The following is a 19,178-nucleotide window of genomic DNA, read 5'->3' as shown; positions in this document are numbered from 1 at the left end:
TTAGTTTCATCAGATCACAGGAAATGTCTCCAAAATGAAGGTTTTTGTCCCTGTGGACATTTGCAAACTGCAAGTTGGAGTAATGGCTTCTTCCTCGCTGAGCGGCCTTTGGCTCAAGACAAATTTGACCCTGGCTGTCTTACCAGCTTCAGCAGCATCTTCACAAGGCCTTGGGCTTCTCTTCTGGAGTCAGTCTACACATTTTGGACCAGAACCCGTCTCCCATCTGAACTGTAAGATGGTCAGACATTCCCATCATGTCTATACTTGCGTATAATTGCTTGAACTGCTGAATTTGGCATCTTCAAGCTTCTGGAAATTATTCCCAAGGATGAGCCACTCTTTTTTTTTTTACAGGATGTATTCCTACTTTAGTGGGTCAGAGACACTCGAGCACTAATGAAATATTTACATATGTGATGAAAATATATGTATTTTAAATAAATGTCCACTTGAAAATCAATCCACAATGTAGAAGCATGATATTTTCTGCTAACACTTATGCTCTGAAAACATACAATATATATATTTTACAGCCATAAGTGACACAAAGACAGACGTCTGGCATTTCCTACATACCAGCATTTTAAAAAACTAGAAGTTATTAACTCTGAATGGAAAACAAACAAATTTCTACTTTTTTCTGTCTGGGTGACATTCCAGTATCCTGACAATCAAAGGTGTCTCTCTGACCAGGGTCCGAAAGGAGAATCGGTTGTTGGTCCACCGGGCCCTCAGGGGCCTCCTGGAGCCCCAGGAAGAGGTTATGACGGTCAACCTGGACCACCAGGGCCACCCGGACCTCCATCCTTGTCTGGGCCCTATGGAGGAACACAGAGTGAGTCCAGTTATAAAAACAAATTCTCTTTTCTCATCTAAAGTTACCTACTGCTTCATAATAAAACTTTTAATATGGTTGTTATGTTTTCTTTGGAGTGTATTTCATTTGTACTCTGGATGTTGAAATTTAAATGAGTAACTCCACGAACAGATTTATGGGAAATTAAAGAACTTACCTGTTTATTCACATCTGTCTAATTTAATAATGACCCACACATTATGATAAAACAGCTGCAGAAACTGTCACACATCACATTATTACTTTTTATTAATTATGACAATGACAAACTCTTAACAATGATGTTAATAAACCCCCAAAAAAACTAAAAGTAGAGCTGGCATCGTTACCATAGTTTTATCTTAAAATTGATATTTTGGTACATTTTTTAGATATGACTGCAAAAGTAGGATGGATATATTTTTTATTATTTTATTGGACAAACTGAGGTTTTGAAAAACTGTAGAAGAAAAAAAAAACAAGAAAAAGGAATAAAATTAGCTTCTGTCTAAAGATGTGTTTAAGGTTTTTCTTTTTCTGTGTTTTATTGCAGCTATCAGTATTCCTGGACCCCCAGGACCTCCTGGAGCTCCAGGTCTTCCAGGACTCTCCTCAGGAGTGAGTTTTTGTTCACTTAGATATTTTTAGATTGATGCATACAATTTTTAATCTCAAATATTATGAAAAGTATACCAACGACGAGGATAATTCTGTAAATAATTACTTGAAAACCATAAACTGAACAATCTTCATGGACTTGCAGCTGTTTTTTTCTCCTGTTGGATCCATTATAGCATAAAGAATCAAACAAATGAATAAAACTGTCTAAGAAGATGCTGAGTCATCGTTTTGTGTTTTCAGGTGACGGTCTTTAGGTCTTATGACACCATGGCGGCCACAGCTAGAAGGCAGCCTGAAGGATCTCTGGTGTACGTTATCGACCAAACGGATCTCTACGTACGAGTCCGGGATGGAGTCCGACAAGTTCAGGTGAAACTTGTTTCTGAGTAATGATCCAAAATTTGCCACAAAAATTGTTTAAAACTACAAATTTTTTTGTTACTTTCAGCTTGGGAACTACATTTCTTTACCAAGTGAATCGGTGAGTGTGGTTTCCTGTTTTAAGTTTTTAAACCACATGACTTCTTGTTTTTTAACCCATTAAACATTATTTTCAGGGCGTCGCAGTCGAGGCGTCGCGCCCCGTCATCCAGTCCCCAGACTCTGATCCCCGGTACCGACCCGACTCTCGGTACCAGACAGATCTGGTTTACCCACAGCCATCGAATCCCAGATACCCGAGTTACACGGACCGCTTCAACCAGCCGGACGGTCGGTATTTGGACCCCCGCTACCCGGTCACCCGTCCTCAGAGACCGCCGCCTCCGGTTCCCCAGGCTCCCATCCACAGACACACCTCAGGACCAGCGGTAAGACAAGATGGAAGTATATTTACAATGACACAAAGAGCAAGTCTTGGACAACTTGAACAACCAAGAAAATCCCCTTCTTTGTTGTTTTCTGAAGAATTGAGTCAGTCAAAATCTTCTCAAGTATTCTTAGAGACGTGTGGTTTGTTTCCCCAGCTCCACCTGATTGCGCTGAACAGCCCTCAGAAGGGCGGCATGCGAGGCATCTCCGGCGCAGACTTCCTGTGCTTCACCCAGGCCCAGGCCATCGGGATGAAGGGAACTTTCCGAGCCTTCCTGTCCTCCAAACTGGAAGATCTCAACAGCATCGTTTACAGCTCCAACAGGGAAAACGTGCCAATAGTCAACCTGAAGGTGCTGAAGCTAATCTGCTTGATAAAATAAAGCCCTGAATTTGTAAAACCTAATTCTGATGCATGTTTGTTTGCAGGATGAGGTTCTGTTCGACAACTGGAACCGCATTTTCAGCGACAGCAGAATGAGGGACAACGTTTCGATCTACTCCTTCGACGGCAAAGATGTTCTCCAAGACGACACATGGTGAGGCAACACTCCACACAAAACTAAAATCTGAAAGTAAAGGCTCGCTACAGCCGCTTTGTTTGCCGCTCCAAGGCCAGAGAAGATGATGTGGCACGGGTCGACAAGCAGGGGTCAGCGGGACGTCAACAACTACTGCGAGGCGTGGCGCGTCGGGGAACGGGCGCTGACGGGCATGGCGTCGCCGCTGCAGAGCCGCAGCCTGTTGCAGCAGAGCTCCAGCAGCTGCTCCAGCTCCTACGTTGTGCTGTGTGTCGAGAACAGCTACATCCGTGACAGCAGGCAAAGATAGATCTAGTCCAAGCTTTAACTTGTCCGTACACCGTTTGTGTTGCATTGTATATATGTTTTTATCATGAAATATCACTTTATGTTTGTTTAGCCTGGATTTATGGTGCTAGAGAGAATCATCCTACACATCTGGTTAAACTCAGGTGACTCAGTCTTATGTTGGAGGAATATCATTGTTTTCTTGCTTACCTTGGGTTTCAAACTGCTTCACTACTCTAAAGTTAAGGCAGGCCAGGAATTAATCTTCCTTTATTATAGTTCATTCATCCATCCTTCCTTTGTTCTCCAACTTTCTGAGATTAAGTTACATGGGTAACAAGTTCAAGAGGGAAACCGGTTCCAAGTGATTCTCTGCAGCTACGTTAGGAGATTCCAGGACATTTGGAAGGTAATGCACTCCCCCAAGTCGATTCTGGGTGTCTTCACGTATCTCCTCAGTGCAAAATGCCTGGAGAAAACTCTAAAGACCATCAAATGAAGCATCCAAAGCACCTCGATTTACTTCAATGTGGCAGAGCAGTGGCTCTACCAGTAGAGCTACTAGTGGCTTGAAGATGCAAACAGAATCATATAGTCTGCAAAAACCAAAGATGAGTTCCTGAGGTTCTCAAGCAAGCTGCAACTACACCTTGGTCTTCTCTAGGTTTAGCCTAGAGAAGACCAACTTTGTGCCAAGAATGCGAACAGCGATCGTAACTCTTGGATTGGATCTTCAAGGACTGGATACTCCAACAAAATTCATTGGCGAACAAGGTCATAAGCTTTCTCCACATCCACAAAATCAATTTAGATTGGATAATTAATGGTAAACACCTCATTACGGTGCTCTTCCTGAATATAATGGTCCAACAACTGGTCTGGGTCATTCCCTCCAACACCCAGAAAGACAGTTTTCCAAAAAGGCCCAGAAGAGTGACTCCCCAACAATCCCCTTTCTTAAATATTGTAACTACCACCTTCTGTCTGCCCTAATTGGGACATTACAGTAATGATGAACAAGTTGCCAGAAACTCTTAAGTTATCCTGGTTGTTTGGAGGAGAAACATTTTCCGTTTTTTTGCCATATGAAGACTAAGACATCTGCTTTGCTCCAATGATATGTTCACTTGTCTTTTCCATGTTGGAGAGTGGCTTAGAAGAATGGGCTTTCAAATTAAAAGTTGGATTTTTCAATTTCTCCAGGAAGTGATGATGCTACTGTAATAAAAAGAGGCTTTTTACACATTTTTATCTGGTCTTGGGGACCATAGCCGCCCGCTAAAAATGCTTATAACTGACTATTTTAATAGTTCTGACAAAAATATTCTTCAGTATGCATTATTACGCAGTGTGGAAACCGTCTTAGCACTACCACAGAAGCTAACATCTACAGTCTATTTTATCTCTGCTTTTGGGTGTTCAGCCAATCAGCTGCAAGGAAAATAAATCTTGCAAACCCCAGCCAATAGCTGGGGTTTGCAAGCTGGGAAGGTACTTCAGCTTCCCCAGCTGCCTTTTCTTTTAAATTTTTTCTTAGATATGCTCAACCAAAAATATGCAAATAACTTGGAATCACATTCCACAGAAAAACAGGTGAGTAGGCGTGTAAATCCAGTAAACCCAACTGACTGAACAAACCAAAGATTAGATGATTCTTCTCTGTGAAATGTATATTTTTCACTTCTGTACACTGACTGCAGCCCATGGCACATGAGTATTATCCATTTATCACTTTGCTACAAGATGGAGAATATTTTAAAACTATATTTTATATCAATAACAAAGGGATATTTATTAGGTTTTTTTTATTTTTTTTAAATCAACTGCTTTTTTTACTCCGACTGTAACGTGTGATGTGATTTGCTTTCAAAGTTTGGGAGCACAAATATAAAATGTATGAACAGATACATAAGGATTCAGCCATTAACCTGCTGTGCACTGTTTTTATTATAACTTCAGCTGGAGATTGTTTCTCTGTCATCCTGGAAAGAGATGTCATGGTTGAATAAACTTGTGTGGGAAAGCGTGATGGTGCGTTTTTTAAATTACTTTGGGAGGTTCAGCTCCTCCTAAAAAAAAAAAAAACATTGTCCTCATTTGTTCGTCTGTGGGAACAAATTTACTAAATGAGAATCGAAGACATAACGCAACCAGTTTTTATTTGATATAAAAATTGGTTTTTTGGTCGTAATTTATTCAGGAAATCAAGTAATTTAGACATTTTCCAATTCTCTGGTACTTGTTAATTTAGTAGATATCTCTGATTTGTGTGCTGACATATAGACAGAGTGACTAATAAGTAATGAGAAGATGGTGAATATTTAAATTAAAGCCTTAATTAAAGCATAAAACTAAAATAAAAAAGACCCTTAAACAGATTTGTCTGAGCTCAACCAACTGTATTGAGTTCATTCAGTTGTACAAAAATATTTGATTTCACAGAAGAAAACACTGATTTAAATAATTTTTTACACATATATATACACATGATTTATAAAACTAGATTTGCTACTTAGGAATGTGTTTGAACGTGTAACAACTTGCAGTTAAATTGATTGAAATTTGATCAATAATAATTGTGAAGCAAAATTTAAGATGAATTAATTGATAATAAACATGAGGAACAAATTAATTGCGGTTGAAATTGCACACAACAGTGTGGAGATTCTGGTAACTTGCTCCAAATGTTTTTCTGTAACACTGAGCACTAATGTTCCCAACCAGGGGTCACCAACTCCAGTCCTCAAGGGCTACCATCCTGCAACTTTTAGATTCACCTCTCCTCCAAAATGTCTGAATTCCCTCACCAGCATTCATTCCTCTCTGCAATAGGCTGGAAACAAGCAGTTTATTTGATCCAGGTGTGTTTGAGCAGAGACGCATCTAAAAGTTACAGGATGGTAGCCCTCGAGGACTGGAGTTGGTGACCCCTGTTCCCAACTAAACCAGTGGAACCAGTTCAAGCGGTTCATCCCGGAGGTAACTAGGAACCAGAGGAAGTCCTGGCTGCAGCTTTCACCAGCTTGAAGTTCAGGCCGATCACGATCGAACAGAACTGGCTGAAACCTACGAAGTCGCAGCACACGATGTTGACTCCGCCCACTCCCGGACCGGGGCGCTGCTCTGCGGTCCAACGGAGCAGCGGTGAGAGCGCCTGCACCGTCATTACCCTCAGGTTCTGGAGGGGGTGGAGGAGGATGTAGCGAGCGTCTTCAGTCAGGTTCAGACCGCTGACGTAAAAACTGCCTGGAAACACAAAACACTAAGTCTGTTTGGTCTGTCAGTCCACATTCCTTCCTGATTCTCCGTTTGCTCCAGGTCAGATACTGACTACGGACACGCTACCCTACAGTGAAACTTGCAGAAACATTCCTTTAAGGTTTTAATGGGACTCAACTTGTTTTACAGGTTTAAAACTGAAGTACCTGGTCTTCCTTGACTTTTCTTTTCCTCCAGATAAGCGATCACTTCCTTTGGATCTGGGCTGTCAGCGTACCTGCAGACACAGCGCCCCCAAGAGGCCAGATAGTAATTTGTGAATCTTTTGTTGTTTTTTTTGTGGAAGGAAATATGGCTTCTAAATGTGTGCTAAATTCACCAGTAAGGTATCTTTGGCCACAGCTGGCGGTGCTGACACTCCATCTGCAGGTCATCATAGGAGAGAATGACCTGCTGACCTCCAGACCAACAGGAACGCAACGTGGGAGTGTCCTGCACACACAGCACATGCACATAAAGTTCACTGATAACTTGTGTGTCTTTAGGAGATGCTTTGATTCTCAACCTGTGACAAACAGAGCTTCGTGCTGAAGAGCGAGAGGATGAAGTCCACCAGCTGGACGTGATCTTCATCAGTCAGAGACTCAAAGTGAGAGCAGGAGATGATGATGACCTCTTTGGGATGAGCGTCCAGCCACGATGCCAGCTCCTCCAGAGCCTCCTACACACACAGAAACACATGAACCCAGAATAAAGAACCCAGCTTTTCTTCTGTCCATAATAGTTGCTCAATTACATTTACGTGAGTAACTTTTTTGAGAAAATGTTTTACTTTTACTTGAGTAATCTTATTATGAAGTATTAAAACTCTTACTCGAGTAAAATTTCTGGATTCTCTACCCACTAAATGAAAAACATGTTTTAACCAAAACTTCCCCAGACAGCGACACACACCTATAAGTTTTTTTTTCTTTTTATTAAACTGATTTGGAAAGATTTTCTTCTGCCTGATTTTGTTATTTTTTGTTGCTTCATATAAATTATTGTCATTTTGGTCCTTAAAATACCAAAATGTCCACTTAACTTTACATTTTGGTCCGTCTGAGTATGTAATTTTTAATTATTAAATTATTTTGGTTAGGATCAGTTACTCAGTACTTGCGTGGACATTTTACCAAATATTTTTTACGCTTGAGTAATTTCTTGGATGGCTACTTTTTACTTTTACTTGAGTAAAAATATGTTGAAGTAGTGCTTCTTTTACACCTCTCCTTCTGTCTCCTTCACACACCTTGACGCTCATCAGCGTGTAGATCCCGTGGGCGAAGAACAAACTGCTGCCCCCTGCTGGCTTCCTGGCGATCCGCAGGTCCAAGTAGCGAATACCGAGCTCACACTGATACCAGAGGACAGATTGCTGCAAGAAAAAATATCATAAGGATGACCACTAAAAGACATGAAACAAAGATCTGCATTAGACCCCGGTACCTGTGTGGTGGACCAGCGGTAAATACAGGGTCGGGTCAAGCAGGGGAAGAGTCGGTCCGTCAGCCGGAGAAGCCAAGGCTCTGACTTGAGCACCGGGGAGGACATGTCCAGGCAGAAGGACATGCTGTCATGACTCCCTGTCACACACACAGACGGTTAGTATTAAGATTTAAAACAACGTTTGGGTATTTCCTGAGCGGTTCAGGTGTTACCAGGAATAGCCAGGTTCCAAAGCGGGACGTCGAGGAGCTCCTCCGGCAGACGGGACATCCAGTCCGAGTTTCCTCCTCCGACATCCTCCCGCTGGTTGTCCCCCATCTTCAACTCTCTGCTACATTTCTCTCATTTCATCAAAAAAGAGAAAAAAATGTGTAAGAATACTGCTTAACCCCGTTTGGTATCCGTCACGTATTTGTTTACAAACACTTCCTGTTTTCAACTTTTTCTTCTTCTTGGCTACAGTAACCAAAACAACGCCGCGCCACCAATAGGTGTGGAATGATATTGCAGCGCACCAAAGGAAAAACGCTCAACTTATCGAAGTTTTCCTTGAAAATGCATAAATAAAATTCTTAATTATTTTATCACATTTTAACATTTTTACTATTTTTGCTTTTTATGTGTTCTGACTATCAGAACACCCCCTCTACGTAGGTACAATTGGCTTAACGTCTCAAATTTTTATTTATTTTTTTTACTCGATTTTAAATTGGTTTTGCTATTTTCCCAGGGCCTTGGTGACCTAATTTAAAAAGTTATAAATACTTATAACTGTTTAAACAGATTATTTTAGGATTTGTAGTTTGGGAGAGGCTTCAAAAGACTTTCTAAGCGTGTGTGCATCTATAATTTTGTGCGTTTTAACCACCAGGGGGCAGGAATTGACTCAACAGTTATCGGTTTTCATTCTTGTGACTTTTTGAAATGTAATAATGATCGAGGTAAAGCTGGAGGACTTGATCCTGACCGTGAAAGAGGAAGCTCCAGGAAACGTTCAGGACTAATAAGGAAGATCAAGAAGCACATGATCCCTGTTTCTCTTGGCATTTGATTATCCTATCACATGCACTTTGTGTTTTTGTGCAAAACTTTTAAAAACGGAGATTTAAAAATCAAAATTGTTCTAAAACCAAGAGAAGTATTAGTTTTTACCTACTATTTCCTCCTTTTTTCTTTCTTTTCTTTTCTTTTTTTTTCTTTTTTCTTTTTTTACTTTTTCTAAACAAATATTTCCACATGTGAATTTATTTAGGCTTTTAGAGAACTTTTACTGACCAGAACCAGCAAAAATTTAATCCCAGAGATTCACAACAACATATATAAAATCCCTCTCAGACCCCAAAGATGAACAAAAAGGTTTTAACTAAGCTGAACTTTTAAGATTATCATTCAAAAATTATATTATTCAAAAATAACATGTAAAAAATTATATAAAATGAGACTTCACACAACTACAAGCATACAGAGATAATAAACAGAAAAATAAGTAAAGAAAATGCATTGAGGACTTTAACTGGATGCACAACAGCAATACTATTTACAAAACTTAATATTTAGTATTTAACCTAATTTAGCTTTTATCATGTGATGAGCAGTGAGTCCTTATTGATTAAACTAGTTTACATCAGAAATGCAGCAGCTAATAAAAGTGATTGTAGAGTTACAGTCTTGACTTGAAGACCAAATGAACAACATATGGTCTTTAACTAGACTCCTCTGTGTGTGAATGGGCCTGGAGAGGCTAATCGGATCACGCCACAGTTCATAAAACTTCCCAGAATTCCCCTCTCTTAGGAAGAAGATGGTAAAACTAATTATGTAAGCGCTTCGCCTGGGTTCCTTCCAGCAGTGTTTACCCTAAAGGAAAGGAAATAGGAAAACCTTAATATTAAGTCAAGTAGCTAAACGTAAAACACAAAAATTAAATTAAACAAGGGTATTTTTTTCACATTCTATTCCATTTTTCTTGCTTTTAAAAGGTTTAATCATGCATGAAACAATATCTGAAACTATTTTGGATTTATTGGCGAGAGGAATAAATAAAAAGGAGAAGAAATAAACCATTGAGAGACTCCTTAACACTGTTACACATCGAATTTGATCAAGTTTTGGCCCGGTTCAGTATCTAATTCACAAAGCAAATCGCTCTAATTAGCTCTGGGTGTAAACAAGTTCTAAACATTTAGCAGGAGTTGCCGCCAGGTTGCTTTGTTTTCTGTAAAATTTTCGTAAAACTACTTCCAGTTGAAACCAGATTAATGCATTTGCTGTATATGCACACACTTAATATTTTTTTCTGTGTGAAAAATGAAATCCGACTAAATTATTCCTGTTTTTCTGCGTTTAGGATTACAAAAATATGTCTCAGAAAGTGCTAATGTTTTTAAAATGTATTCAGCATCTAAATACACTAAAATTATTGAAACTTTATGCAAACATAAGCGAGTATCTTGTACTTTCCTGGAATGAAATGCCACTTAAAGAGGAAGAAGCCATTTCTCCAAAAGCAGCATACATATACTATGTGTTTTTTTTTTTTTTTTTACTCAATACTGGCATTATGTATGCAGATAAAACAATCAAGGAGGTTAAAAATAGCACAATAAAACATGCTCTTGATTATTTATTGCTCATTTTTCTCTAAATGGAATCATGATTTCTAAATTTACATCAAGTTGAAGAAAGGAAGTGGACAGATTTAGCAATAAAGTAATTTGAAAGACATGACTTTAAAAAACGTCAAGTGATAAGCGGAGTTGTTTAACAGATTTTGTTATAAAGTTTGTTCCAGTTACTGCCAGAGGAGTCTGGAAATAATGTGGTTTTAAGTTGATTTATTAAACCTGAAAACCTGCAATGTTTTGTTCCAAAGAAGGTTTGTTACCTGATGTTACCCAGGAAAACTTGCAGCTCATTGTTTCTTCTCAAGGAACAACATAATGTGTCATTTTGTTGGTTAGGTACAGATAATTATGTTATTTCTCTTCTAAATGTAAGAGAATAAGAAGGCTTCAGCAGTCAAATCAAGTCGAAAAACAAATTGTTTTTTGTTGCTAATTCATTTAAACTTTAAGATTTAAGATCTTCCTTCCTGTCTAACACCATGATGCACATTCCTGTCATTTAGTCTGCAGAATAGACCCTCGCTTGTTTCTCTATGAAAAATCAGGAACAGGAAGGAGGCTAAATAATGAAACATCTGATTGATAATTTGACCAATGTCCTAATTACAAACTTTTTAACCTGAGCTCAGATGTATGACCTGCTTCTGTTTTCTTGTAATGTGGAAATACAAATCAACTTGGACAGAAAAGAGTAGACGACTAACTGCATACCAGCATCAACAAATACAGTTTATCTGGAAAGTATTCACATTTTCCACATTTTGGTTTGTTGCAGCCTCTTTCCTCTTTTCTGCAGTAATTAAAAGTGAAATCCTCTGAAATCCTCTGATTTCACTTTTACTGATTTCACAAGAACTAATGCATTAGTTCTCACAAGAACCGCCATCATGGAAGGCTGCATGTAGCTAGCAGATAGAAGCTACATTAGCTAAGCTAATTTAAGGGCTGTACAATATTTTAAAGCATTACAAAGTTCATGCCTTTTTTATGTTTAACTATATTTATATTTAAACCTTGTGACTTGTTTTGGATCAGTATGTTTACCTGGATATTGCTAATCAGCTGACCTCCAGGACAATAGGCCCTTTCACAGGTTAAATCTCATCCTACTTTTATCTTATTTATTGTTTACCCTTCGTCTTTTGTTTGGTTTGTCTGGTGTTATTTCATTATTTAATGTGTCAGCCATGATATATCAAAATAGATTCCTCACATGGGTAAAATTAGATGATCCAAGGCTAAACGACGTTAAGAAAGTGAATACCGGACACAGAAGTGGATAATTTGGGAAAAATACATTTCATTTGTGACTCAAAACCAAAAAGTAGCTGAATAAATTTGTTGTAATTGTTTATATAGGATGTATCATGTTAAATTTAGATAGATATAAATTATTTGTTTTGTCCGTGTGTGAAAACATACCTGAGCGATTTTGTCTCCTGGAAACTCTGCGACGCTACGTAATTATGTTAAACTATCACCTTTATTAGATTTGGAGTAAACGAAGCCTTCTTACCACAGAGTAGCAGCTTCACAGCAGGCCAAGCAGCCAACAATCAGCCTTTTACAGCTTCTCATCGTCTTGTGATGTGAAGAAAATTTTATTCATACGAATTTAATGTGGCGCTGACAGGTTTGAGGAAAGATTCACAGCTTCCAGTCAGATGCTTACAAGTTAATTACATTAACAACCCATGTGGTTGGCAGCTCTGATTTACTTCGTAGGTGAGATGTTTACTTCCACTTATTGGGGCGTAATCATTTTGAGGTTTTGATGTTTATCTAATTGTGTAATTATCGTGCAAAACACAACTAAAATGATGTTGAAAAACACAAATTTGGAGCTCAAATTTGATGTTTTTGTGGATTTCTTTCAATCCATATTCCCTCAAATGCAACTATTGAATATTTAATTAAATGTCTGAACAAGTTTTACTTAACTTATGTACTATTATATGTAAACAGAAGTGGAATAATTCTGGATATTTAACCCCTCATCTTGGCAGAAGTTGATTCAGTTTTGTTGGTTCAATTTGTTCGCTTTGGGAGATTATTTCATCCAATCTGAAACCAGATCTGATGTTTATTTTGAGCCATTTTCTGAACAGAACCTTTAACTGTGTCAAAGTATTAACATTACGTTGAAAAATCCTTCACTTTATGCAATATAACGAGTCCACTGGAAATAAAACACACCATAATGTAAAGAAAAACTGCTTTCACTGTGGTCGGATGGTCACTCTCAGGTTTTGGTACTCACCGGTTATTATGGGATGGTTCCTGAACCTCCTAACCAATCCCCTTTCATCTTGAAATAAATACTTAGTTTAGATGGTTAGTCAGAACTTGGAATAGAAAACGCAGACTAAACTTTACTGAAAATGTGATTAATGCGACTTTTAAGTCTAATTCTGCCAGGAAAATGTTCAGATAATACTTCAGATGCTCATATATGGATGTGCTATAACATTTTGAAAAATAAAAAACTGCTTTCAGTGCAGCAGTGTAGTAAACAGTGTTGTGCAGAACAGGTAGTGTTAAAATTGCATCACTTTATCATCACCAAAATGTGTTTTCGTTCTTCTGTTTTGAAAATGTAATCAGTTTGCTGTGATTTTTATAGCGGCTGAATGTAAACCAGCCTGCCTCCTCGGCTCCGGCCGCCCGTCTCCACCCTCCTGCCGGGTCACGGGTCTCGGTTTGGACTAATTTAATAAGAAACACCAAGTACTCCGTACTGTAGACACCTCCGGTCTCAGACGGCAACCAAGCCGGGCAGGTAAGACCTTCATGGTTTCCTCTAACTTTATTTACTCCGTGGGGAAAAGTCGTAACTTTTTCAACACTGTTGGTGTTTATTTATTGGTTTTGTTGAAGTTTGTACAACTAGCTGAGCCACAAGTTAGAGGGATTTAGAAGGGATGATAATAAGGACAAGAAGAGAGGATGGAGTTCACTGCAAAATAAAGGGAGTAAATCTGGTTTACAGAAGTCTGTCACTCAGTTTCTATAGAAATAGAGGTATTTAATATCAATATGGATGATTAAACTGGTTTCAGAGAAGTAACTGGTGTCATTTAGAGTAGAAAGACTTCTTAAGGGGTTCTGCGTTTGCTTTTCTGAAACTTAGAAACTAAAGATATTTGGATTCGTTTTAGGGTTTCCAGGTTGACACAAATCTACTCTGGTATTCACTGAGGCTGGAGGTAAAACCACCTGCAAATTTCTGAAATTGAATATTTTAGATGTGCTCTACGAAAAAAATCTGTGAACAGGATAATGTTCTTCTAATAATTTGGCGTTAAGGTCCACTGTAAAATCAACAGCTGGTTGGTAAGAACTGATGGTTGTATTTGATCTCAAATCTGGAGCATATTGAGACATCAAATGGAGTTTAAAAGGATTGCTAATTGCAAGTTAAGGAATTGTTTTATGAGCGTATTTGCGATTCTTCAACCAGGATCTCATTCAATCTTTATTTTTAAAGAAGGTTATAGCGTAAGGAACGGGAACGTTTGGTGCAAAATGTCGTCTACAACATAAAGGATAAGTTTGGGAATCCTGAAGAAGTGTGATGAGGACATATGAAGGAGTTTAAAAGGTTCTGGAGGGAATATTGGTGAATTTACTGTTCACTTCAGGTTGGAAACGGTGAAAAGTAAAAAATGTTAAATGGTGTTGAAACAGAGGCTCTGAAGGTGGAAACGTTACTGTTGTGTACAAACTAGACTTAAAATCATGTAATTTCCATTAATAAAGTGGAATTTACTCCAGAGTTTGTGGCATTTCTCTGCTAATTTGTTGAATGTAGTATTTAATTAAATGGTCGTCGAGGCTTAACTGCTTTGAGGACTGGGTCTGGTGCAGGTTAATGCAATTAGTTGATTTTACGACCACATGATCTTGAGGGCGTACGGTTTTCCTTTGTAAAACTACAAATCTCTAGGATTCCAGGAACTCAGTCTGATCTTTTTATTCTACGCCGTAAATCGTTCTGTGAGGTTATGTAATTACGGCTGTTGTCTTTTAAACTAATTTCATTGTATTTTGCAGAGAAGAAGACTCCGCGAGGAGATCTGAGTCAAAATGTCTGAGCGCTACGACTGCACAGAGTGCAAGGACTCTTTGTACGGACAGAAGTACATCCTGAAGGAGGAATATCCGTACTGCATCAAGTGCTATGAGGCACTTTTCTCCAGCAAGTGTGAAAAGTGCAAGAAGCTCATTAGCTGCACCAGCAAGGTGATGCATCCATGTTAACTCCAATGTAGATCCAACGTTTTGTTGCTGGTCAACTTCTGTGATTTCTTTACTTGGTCTTGTTTCAGATTCGATGATAACCACAGTTAACCTTGAATTAAAATATTTCTCCATCATTTTAATTTTGTAAGATTAAATACATACTTAAAGTGTGAATTTCTTCTGGGGGACAAATCAAAACAGTGGCTAATCGTTGTAATCAATAAGAAGTTATTGATTACAATAATTTAAGTCCAAAAACCTTAAAATTGAGGGTTCATGGAGGTGCATGAGTCTATTTTATTCAACTTCTGTAACATCTTGCTAGCTAATAGAAATGCAGACTTGTCTTCAGTTGTTGTTTTTCTTTCTTTCAATTTTTAGAACAGATGATAAAATCCTATCATTTTTGGAGTTAATTTTAGGGCTAGCTAACAAAATCTGGTGTGTAAACATGAATAACAAGCTGAGATTCACTTTCAGCTGTTCTACTGTCTTACAATGAAAAAATACAAAATATATAATATAATATTCCTGCTAGCACTTAATATTATTATACATTTAGAATATTATATTATTATATCATTTTTGTTTCTAGGCGTTTTTTAAATGTTCTGCAACCAGCTCTGCCGCAGTGCTAACACTAAACACGTAGTAACTTTCATTCTTTTAAAATATCTATTTAAATTTGTTGCTGATGGAATATTTAGGTCACAATAAAAATTGTGACCCTCTTGATTGTTTTCTGAAGGATCTGTCCTTCAAGGACTGTCACTGGCACAGCGAATGCTTCCTCTGCAACAACTGCAGCCGCTCTCTGGTCGACAAACCGTTTGCCACCAAAAACGACCTCCTGATGTGCACCGACTGCTACTGCCTGGAGTATTCCTCCAAGTGCCATGCCTGCCTGAAGACCATCATGCCAGGTACAAGAAAAACTCCTTATGCTGTTGCTAAAATGGTTTAATGCACAGATGTCCAAAGTGCAGCCCATTTATGGCCCTCTGAAGGATGTTAGTCAGCCCCCAGACCGCAAATGTATAATTGACAAACTCGTCTGCAAACACAGATGGACACTTTTTTATTTTTAGGGTATTTTTTTTAATAGATAATTTTTATCTATCTTAATTCTGGAGCAACCAGAACCAAAATTATTGACTTAATTTTACTCAAAGCAAATCTTGCAGTCCTAAGAAAACCATCATCTTGTACTAATGCAATCTTTCAAGGTTGTTTTAATGTATTTATAATGATTTACTGATCCATTCTCTATAACAAAAAAATTTTGATTTTGATTTCAATAGAATGTAAATGTTTTAGTTTATTATTGAGCAGATACAAAAGACATAAAAGGTTTGTTTTAAAATGTTTTTCTGTGGCCCGTGGCTTAACCGTTTTGTCCCTCAAGGGAAAACGTTTGAACATCACCGGTTTAGTATGAAAGAATATTAATATAAAGTCAAATAAATCTGCAATTCAGTATTCTCATTCCAGGCACCAAGAAGATGGAGCATAAGGGGAACAGTTGGCATGAGAAGTGTTTCATCTGCAAATTCTGCCAGCAGACTATTGGCACCAAGAGCTTCGTCAAGAAGGACGGGAACAACTACTGTCTGGCCTGCTATGAGAAACTGTTTGCCCTGCAGTGTGTCCACTGCATGAAGGTAAACATCCTCACAATGTCCCACTATGATTTCCGCCATTAAAACCAGTTAAAATGTTCTGCAAATATATGGTCATGTAGGGTTTTTTTCTGTGCTCAGAGGAGCTGAAAGTTGGTGCTACAAAGACTCACATATGAGCAACAAGCAGATGGTCAGGCAGGCAGGAGTCGTCTGTTTGACTTGAGGAAAAGTCAGCAGCAAACAGCCAAGATGGCTGCAAAGTGTGATGTCAGAGAGATGCAGAAAAACGTTTAAATCTACTAATTCAGAGGACGTTTGCTGAAAATATCTGTTTCTGTTTAAACTGGAACTCAGTAGTTATGCAACCTACTGTGTTTTAACATGAACTATAACAGATTTTAAATTATTAATACTGTTATCAGTTTGATCTCTTTCAGACTCTGTTTTTTTATTGTTTTAGCTTTAGTCTCATTTATTTGTTTATTTTTTTCAGGAAAAATTAAGGGTTAATTGTAAAAATCTAGGAGTTGCTATATAAACAAGTCAGCTAATCGCCTTGCTAATTTCTCATTCAGTATGTTTAGTGGTTAATTTTTTAGTGTTTAAAATTGAATTTAATTGTAAAACAAAATCCAAATGTCATGTCTCTGTTAATTTAGACTCATTAGTTTTATGATAGCTAACTGTTACTTTTAATCCCAGTTTGGCAAATAACATTTCTAATAATTAACTTTTATCTTTAATACCAAATATGCTTTATCTTTAGGATCGTTAGCCTTCAGTTAGCCTTTAGCTTTATTGACTAATAGTTTTATAACAGTTAGCTATTAGCTCTAATGTTAGTTAGATTTTGTCTTTAATCCCACTTAAGGTATCCAGCAGTTTGTGATATTAGCTTTGAGCTTCAAACCAGACTAATTAGCTTTTTGATTGTCATTTTTAAGCTTTAAGTCAAGTTTGGCTAATTAACTTCTTGAGAGTTAGCATTTACCTTTAATTTTTTTTTTTGCTTTATTTTAAAATATAATAAAATGTGACCCAAGGATTTTATGATAATGTGACTTAATGGCAACAAATCTGCTGCTCGCTAATGTGTTTTTATTTTCACTTCTGTTCCTGAATAATGTTGCCATAGCTACGGTGTTTTTGTCATAAAATCAAAAAGTTCAATGGCCAAACTAATGTTTTTGAAAATAATTTCTCATTTGTTTATTTTGCTTTGCTTTCTTTCGATCTTTTAGCCCATTACGACTGGAGGAGTGAGCTACCACGACCAGCCGTGGCATAAGGAGTGCTTCGTTTGTGCTGGATGCAAAATGCAGCTGGCTGGGCAGAGATTCACCTCTCGAGACGACGCCACCTTCTGCCTCGAGTGTTTCTGCAACCTGTTTGCAAAGAAATGCGCCCACTGCACCAACCCAATCAGTGGTAAAATGACCTCCCACAAATCTTCAGATCCTATTTTAGAATTTGATAAAAGTCACAGTAGAAACGAGAAGTTTTGCTTCAGAGTTTTAGTCGTGAAATCAAGCTGGAAAGATTCACCAAACTGTAACTGGTTCGATTTTAACAATGTAAGCAACACCTTCAATCTAAACTCAACTTTCTCAAGATCATATGCTTAACTTGGGATCTGGTGTGTCCAATCACCATCAATTACAGAGTTATTGCATTAAAAAAAAAAAAAATCATGGGACTCTTCTCTGCTGTTTTCACCTCAGGTCTCGGGGGCAGCAAGTATATCTCATTTGAGGATCGGCAGTGGCACAACGACTGCTTCAACTGCAAAAAATGCAGCGCGTCAATGGTTGGTCGAGGCTTCCTGACGTTCAGAAACGACATCTTCTGTCCTGACTGTGGCAAAGACCTCTGAGGGGTCACCAGCACCAAGGAGGCGAACCAGTCTGACGGCCAATCGGGACAACTCGGCAACATATTCAAACTTTCCTGAATATTAACCAGCGTGATGTCTTTCTTTGGTTTTAATTGAGAAACTGGAACCAGTTTTAAGTAAAAGTTTGTCTTAAAGATCAAATGAAAAACTATAAAAATATCAGTTTGAAGTGGAAACCTTTACTGCCTAATTTCTTCTATGCATAACAGCATTTAAGCATTTTTATTAAACAGCAATGTCATATAGGTTTTCCTACTAATTCTTCTCTTTCTAATCATTTTTGGATGTTTCATCTGTGGGTATTCCTGGATGTCAGCAGAATTAAAAGTCTATTATTCTCAATTATTTGTCAACCAAAAGAAATTTTGTTTTTTGTTTAGGTTGGTGTAAATTCTTAATGTTATTTTTATTTTTTCAGGCACTGAATGTTTTAATCACTATGACATTTATTTTAAATGCTAACAATTTTTCCCAATATGTTTTGTTTTCATTTCCTGTAGTCTTGTAATATTATCTAAATAAACTAAGTAGTTTAAATTAAATAAAAAGCCTCAAATACTCCAAGTGAAATCTTGTCTCAGCTATTTATTTATGTGTACATTTGAAAAGTCTGAACAACCTGATTCTGTTTCTTACTTGTTTTTTCCTAAGTGGATCTGGACTCATGATGAGCTTCTTAGGTTTAACTAAATACCAACAAAACAATATGATTGTTGGTTATTAGTTGTGCCTTGAACAAGTTTTCTATTGTTTGTTTACATTTTTGGTCAATAAGTAGTGGGCATCCTCCCATGGTCATAGTAAAAAAGACTGCAAGACAATATGGCTGCCAAAATTCAGTGTCACAACTTCAGATTTGATGCTAAGCTAAAGGAATAGTTCATTATTTTTGAGGAATATGCACAAAAATAAATACTTAGACTGATTAATCTTAAAAATGGCATTACAATTCAAGATATGAAGACTCACGCACGTTTTTAGTTTAGGGTAACAGATTACTGAAATCTGAAA

General features: G+C 37.8%; 3 protein-coding genes across 10 annotated transcripts in view; 2 read left to right on the top strand and 1 right to left on the bottom strand.

The window, feature by feature from the left end:
* LOC106908888 (uncharacterized) overlaps positions 1-5,107 on the top strand; it is a 38,115-nt gene extending 33,008 nt beyond the window's left edge. For 3 of the 6 annotated variants that reach the window (XM_088012877.1, XM_088012875.1, XM_088012882.1), the window contains 8 exons: positions 697-838; positions 1,392-1,456; positions 1,700-1,828; positions 1,908-1,940; positions 2,017-2,268; positions 2,425-2,622; positions 2,699-2,808; positions 2,884-5,107. In XM_088012877.1, coding sequence (XP_087869003.1) covers positions 697-838; positions 1,392-1,456; positions 1,700-1,828; positions 1,908-1,940; positions 2,017-2,268; positions 2,425-2,622; positions 2,699-2,808; positions 2,884-3,100 — 1,146 coding nt within the window. In that variant the 3' untranslated portion in view covers positions 3,101-5,107. Of the gene's footprint in view, positions 1-696; positions 839-1,391; positions 1,457-1,699; positions 1,829-1,907; positions 1,941-2,016; positions 2,623-2,698; positions 2,809-2,883 lie in introns of all 6 variants that reach the window. The other 3 variants (XM_088012871.1, XM_088012867.1, XM_088012863.1) reach the window with 1 other exon arrangement.
* LOC106908889 (PI-PLC X domain-containing protein 1-like) lies at positions 418-8,224 on the bottom strand. 2 transcript variants are annotated; one of them, XM_088012992.1, is made up of 8 exons: positions 7,998-8,224; positions 7,786-7,922; positions 7,589-7,714; positions 6,863-7,018; positions 6,677-6,789; positions 6,504-6,574; positions 6,149-6,324; positions 418-821 (listed from the first exon to the last, which is right to left on the bottom strand). In XM_088012992.1, the coding sequence occupies exons 1-8, from the start codon at positions 8,101-8,103 to the stop codon at positions 774-776; spliced, it is 933 nt and encodes a 310-aa protein (XP_087869118.1). In that variant the 5' UTR covers positions 8,104-8,224; the 3' UTR covers positions 418-773. The 2 variants fall into 2 exon arrangements, with proteins under 2 accessions (XP_087869118.1, XP_014830625.2); XM_014975139.2 differs by lacking the exon at positions 418-821 and having other exon boundaries at positions 5,457-6,324.
* Positions 7,801-18,737, top strand: LOC106908890 (four and a half LIM domains protein 2-like). Of its 2 annotated transcripts, XM_088013005.1 has the most exons (7): positions 7,801-7,940; positions 13,033-13,188; positions 14,463-14,651; positions 15,400-15,574; positions 16,143-16,312; positions 17,515-17,701; positions 17,995-18,737. In XM_088013005.1, exons 3-7 carry the CDS (start codon positions 14,496-14,498, stop codon positions 18,144-18,146), a joined length of 840 nt encoding a protein of 279 aa, XP_087869131.1. In that variant the 5' UTR covers positions 7,801-7,940; positions 13,033-13,188; positions 14,463-14,495; the 3' UTR covers positions 18,147-18,737. The 2 variants fall into 2 exon arrangements, with proteins under 2 accessions (XP_087869131.1, XP_014830628.1); XM_014975142.2 differs by lacking the exons at positions 7,801-7,940; positions 13,033-13,188 and having other exon boundaries at positions 14,060-14,651.
* The last annotated feature ends 441 nt before the right edge of the window (positions 18,738-19,178 follow it).

The sequence above is a fragment of the Poecilia mexicana genome, unplaced genomic scaffold (genome assembly GCF_051168715.1).
Source record: "Poecilia mexicana isolate PSO_F unplaced genomic scaffold, ASM5116871v1 scaffold_2, whole genome shotgun sequence".
NCBI classification, from domain to species: domain Eukaryota; kingdom Metazoa; phylum Chordata; class Actinopteri; order Cyprinodontiformes; family Poeciliidae; genus Poecilia; species Poecilia mexicana.
Note: the sequence above shows the minus strand (reverse complement) of the source record. Positions and strands in the feature narration are given on the sequence as shown.

Excerpts from the sequence above, each read along its gene's own strand:
- LOC106908889 (XM_014975139.2), bottom strand. The coding sequence starts at position 8,103 with ATGGGGGACAACCAGCGGGAGGATGTCGGAGGAGGAAACTCGGACTGG. Across the intron at positions 6,790-6,862 it reads CGAAGCTCTGTTTGTCACAG|GACACTCCCACGTTGCGTTC; the intron begins GTTGAGAATCAA and ends CTGTGTGTGCAG. Across the intron at positions 6,325-6,503 it reads GAAAAGTCAAGGAAGACCAG|GCAGTTTTTACGTCAGCGGT; the intron begins GTACTTCAGTTT and ends TTGTGTTTCCAG.
- LOC106908890 (XM_088013005.1), top strand. The coding sequence starts at position 14,496 with ATGTCTGAGCGCTACGACTGCACAGAGTGCAAGGACTCTTTGTACGGA. Across the intron at positions 14,652-15,399 it reads TCATTAGCTGCACCAGCAAG|GATCTGTCCTTCAAGGACTG; the intron begins GTGATGCATCCA and ends TGTTTTCTGAAG. Across the intron at positions 17,702-17,994 it reads CTGCACCAACCCAATCAGTG|GTCTCGGGGGCAGCAAGTAT; the intron begins GTAAAATGACCT and ends TTTTCACCTCAG.